The sequence below is a fragment of the Lactuca virosa genome, chromosome 5, assembly GCF_052849685.1.
Source record: "Lactuca virosa cultivar CGN04683 chromosome 5, Lactuca_virosa_CGN04683_v6, whole genome shotgun sequence".
NCBI classification, from domain to species: Eukaryota; Viridiplantae; Streptophyta; class Magnoliopsida; order Asterales; family Asteraceae; genus Lactuca; species Lactuca virosa.
The window spans coordinates 252,443,069-252,447,421 of record NC_136430.1 but is presented as its reverse complement, the minus strand read 5'-3'; the positions used below and the strand labels follow the sequence as shown (position 1 = coordinate 252,447,421).

General features: G+C 36.0%; 1 protein-coding gene across 4 annotated transcripts; it reads left to right on the top strand.

Moving 5' to 3' along the window:
* The first annotated feature begins 368 nt into the window (after positions 1–368).
* LOC145114682 (serine/threonine-protein kinase STY13-like) lies at positions 369–4,058 on the top strand. 4 transcript variants are annotated; one of them, XM_079050750.1, is made up of 5 exons: positions 369–613; positions 1,009–1,068; positions 1,887–1,945; positions 2,117–3,092; positions 3,413–4,058. In XM_079050750.1, the coding sequence occupies exons 4-5, from the start codon at positions 2,182–2,184 to the stop codon at positions 3,750–3,752; spliced, it is 1,251 nt and encodes a 416-aa protein (XP_078906876.1). In that variant the 5' UTR covers positions 369–613; positions 1,009–1,068; positions 1,887–1,945; positions 2,117–2,181; the 3' UTR covers positions 3,753–4,058. The 4 variants fall into 4 exon arrangements, with proteins under 4 accessions (XP_078906876.1, XP_078906875.1, XP_078906878.1 ...); XM_079050749.1 differs by lacking the exon at positions 1,009–1,068; XM_079050752.1 differs by lacking the exon at positions 1,887–1,945.
* The last annotated feature ends 295 nt before the right edge of the window (positions 4,059–4,353 follow it).

Below are 4,353 nucleotides of genomic sequence, written 5' to 3'. Positions count from 1 at the left end.
TTTATACAGTATGATTTTTCGATACATGGAATAGAAGATATATTATCAAAGTCTATGATTATATACATGTATTATGACTAAGACCTTAGATCCAACTTATTACTCTCTAGTGCTCATGTGCTTCCGTATCCTTTTCCTTAATTGTAATGATGTAAAATCAATATATACATGACTAAGTTTGAATGGCATGTTCTATTATTCTTACTTCTTTTAGTCAAAAAACAGTATAATTTCACCTTCATAAATCATAACCGGTTTAGTATGAAGTATGAACACCCGAGTCACGTTTGCCACGGCTTGTTAGTGAATGGAGAGATGCTGCTGACCCGGTTGTCAAGACTCAAGAATATAATAATAAATAAAATAAAAAAATAAACGAGAGAAGGAAGACCAGTTGTTCTTGTTTTTCTTTCTTCGTCTTCTCTCCTCTCTTTGTTACTCTCTCTCTCTCTAGACTTTCATCGTCTTTTCGTCGGCGTCAAACCCACCAACGACAGCAACATTCCTCCTTATACTTATCTCCACCATTATCACAATCATCTTTTTCCGCTTCTGTAATTATCATCGCAATCGCCAATTGAAAGAGCAAGAAGCAAAACCCTATTCACAATCTGTAAGTTCTTTATCGTGATAAGTTTACTTTGATGTTCATGGATCACTGTTTAATCTTTGGGTTTTTATCCTGCCGATAGTTTTTCCTTCGTTTGACTGTAAAGCATGCTGATTTTAGATGGTTTTCAGCTGTTCAAAGTCTTCGGCTTTTTGGGGTTTGTAGAGATACAATTTTGGCTGATTGTAATTTGGGGATTTTGTGTTTATGGAGTTAATTGATGTTCTGATGGTGTTGTTAGGAAATTAACTATTTGGAGGGTTGATGATTAGGGTAAACTGAAATGATAGTTAGGGTTTAATTGTCTTCTTCCTATAAGACGTTTTTTATGTTAACGACTTTGAAATCAAAATCTGTTACTGATCTTTGGTTTTAATTGAATCATTTGTGTCTTTCAGTGAGTTCATAGTTATGGTCAATTGATGTTTTAACGCCAAGAAGCAAAAATCCAGCTTTTGGTAAAGATTTTTCAGCTATCTTAATTCTTATGTATGAAAAGCATTGGTTTCTGTATGCAAATGAATTGAACTACAAGTAAAACACCATTGTCCTTTGTATTGTGATTATGAATTTGTATCAGGTCACTGGTGGCTTTTATATGTGTTATTAAAGCTTTTATAAATGATTCCTTCTATTTCTAATGTGAAACATTACAGGATTGATTTGATACCTGATTCTAAAGTTCTTTTTTCTGGAGTATTTGAAACAATCCGAACTTTATATCAAAAAGTTAAATGTATTTTGATTCGATTGGCTTCTTTGGAATCAAAATATATACAAAACGTTCTATTTCTGGACTAAAGTTCTATTTCTGGAGTATTTGAAACAATCCAAGTCTTAATTCAAGATATAATAGGATTCTTTAGGATCAAAATGTAAACAAATCCAATTCCATAATTTCGAATGTTCTGTGTCTGTACTAAAATTCTATTTCTGGAGTATTTGTAACAATCCAAATTTTTCTTCAAAAAGTTAATGCATTTCAATAATTTCTAATTCAAACAAGTGTTAACGAATCATTACTTTTTATAATGCAACAAAATTTTGAAGTTTTTGAAAGATAGCATTTTCAAGCAGATATTGTAACTAGTAAACTATGTGATATGACACAACACAACGATTGAAAAATCAATAATTGTGCTAAAGACATGTGACCATATATATACATTGCATAATTACCTTTCATTAGCAATGTTGTCTTTTCTTTTTTCATGAAAAGTTAAGGATCACAACTCACAAAGAAACACATAATACAATTACTAATTGTTGTTTTCAGGCATCCCACTTGCAAAGATGAGAAAACCCTAGGGTCAACATTATATCCCCCTGAAAAAGGTTTGATGGTTATGAATACTTACAAATACAATAAGGCTAAATGCTATAATCTGGTAGATTTTTCAAAGTATAATGTCTTAATAAGTTAAAAAGAAATCGAATACAATGTTGTAATAGAAAGAAATGAAAGTAGGATACAAACTAACTTATTCATGCGACTTATTTGTGTAGGGTATTTGGTTAAGAGGGGGTGTTATTTGACAATTGCCGCATGCTGAAGGGGCAAACTTGAAAAAATGTTGGAAGCTCCAAAGTTCACAGGCATGAATATGATGGGCATAAACAACAACCACCATGATAATAATTTCATCGACCTCTCACAAGGCTTCTACCACAAACTCGGCGAAGGGTCAAACATGTCAATCGACAGTTTCAACAGCTTAAACATGAGCCAAAACGGAGGCTCAATCGCCATGTCACTCGACAACTCATCCGTGGGGTCCAACGAATCCCACACACGTATCCTCAACCACCAAGGCCTCAAACCCACAAAAAATTACACAGACGCCCTTTCGGTCCACAAAGGCCGCGTCTCCCACGGGCTATCCGATGACGCCCTCGCAAGGGCACTTTTGGACACGCGGTTTCCAACCCAAGGACTTGAAAACTTCGATGAATGGACAATCGATCTTCGAAAACTCTCGATGGGTCCCGCATTCGCACAAGGCGCGTTTGGGAAGCTTTATAAAGGTAGTTACAATGGAGAAGATGTGGCGATTAAGTTGTTGGAGAAACCGGAGAATGATGTGGAGAGAGGGTTGGTTATGGAACAACAGTTTCAACAAGAGGTGATGATGCTTGCGAGGTTGAAACATGTGAATATTGTGAGGTTTATTGGGGCGTGTAGGAAGCCGAATGTGTGGTGTATTGTGACGGAGTATGCGAAAGGTGGTTCGGTTAGGCAGTTTTTGGCTAGGCGGCAGAATAGGGCGGTGGGGTTGAAATTGGCGGTGAAACAGGCGTTGGATGTGGCTAGAGGGATGGAGTATGTGCACGCGCTTGGGTTGATTCATCGCGATTTGAAAAGTGATAATTTGTTGATTTCGGCTGATAAAAGTATTAAGATTGCGGATTTTGGAGTTGCGAGGATTGAGGTGCAGACCGAAGGGATGACGCCCGAGACCGGTACCTACCGCTGGATGGCTCCGTAAGTCACTCATCTAACTTTTTACAGTATGTCTGGCAGACTAGCTGATAGCTGAAAAACTAACTGATAGCTGAAATACGTAAAATGTCATATTTTAACCTAACTATCACTCATCATTGTAGAGCATTTCCTTGCATAAGTTTTGACTATGAAAAGTTACTCGCTAAAAAAATGACATTTGGTAAAACTAGCTGACAAGCTAGATGAAATACGTAAAATGTCATATTTTAACGTAACTATCACTCATTATTGTAGAGCATTTTCTTGTATAAGTTTTGAGTAATACAGAAAGAGTGAGTATAATGAGTTGTAATTTTCAGGGAAATGATACAACACAGGCCATATACGCAAAAAGTAGATGTGTATAGCTTTGGGATTGTTCTATGGGAACTGATAACTGGAATGCTGCCATTCCAAAACATGACGGCTGTACAGGCGGCATTTGCGGTGGTGAACAAAGGTGTGAGGCCGACCATCCCGCCGGACTGCCTGCCGGTGCTTGGAGAAATCATGGTCCGCTGCTGGGACGGGAACTCCGATGCCCGGCCGCCATTCACGGAGGTGGTCAGAATGCTTGAACATGCTGAAAATGATATTATGACAACTGTGAGAAAGGCGCGTTTCAGATGCTGCATAAGTCAACCGATGACCACTGATTGATGATGATGATGATGATGATGATGATGATGTGTTGTAAAGGTAAAGAAAATGAAATGAGAAAGAATGATGGTTTTTATTTATGTCATCTATGTGTATGTATTTGACTGTTTTCAGGGTAATTTCTTTCTTTTTTTAAGATAGGGTGAAAAAAAGGAAGAAAATTATGATGATATGGATTACTTACTATTACTACTGTTACTCCTACTTGTTTTTGTGGATTTTCTTTTTTCTCTTTGTTGTTGAATGTTTATGGATTTGTGTTGATGAATTAGTAGTAATGAAGGAGATTTGTGTTGTATTTATTTATATATATAGTGTTGGAATATTTGTTAGATGCTCCGTATTGGTTATTTAATTATCTAATACATAAAAAAGAAATGTTTTTTTTTAAATATAGTTAAAGTATCAACATTTTAAATGTGATATTAAAGTTTCCAAACAACGAAAATTCTTTTACAAATTATGGATACGTCATCGTAATGATAAATTTATACGTCGGTAAATAATGAGATAATTGATTTTTGACAAAACTGCACAAATGGTCTCCGTGGTATGTCGAAAATTGTCACTTTGGTCCAAAAATGTTTGGATTAGCACCAGA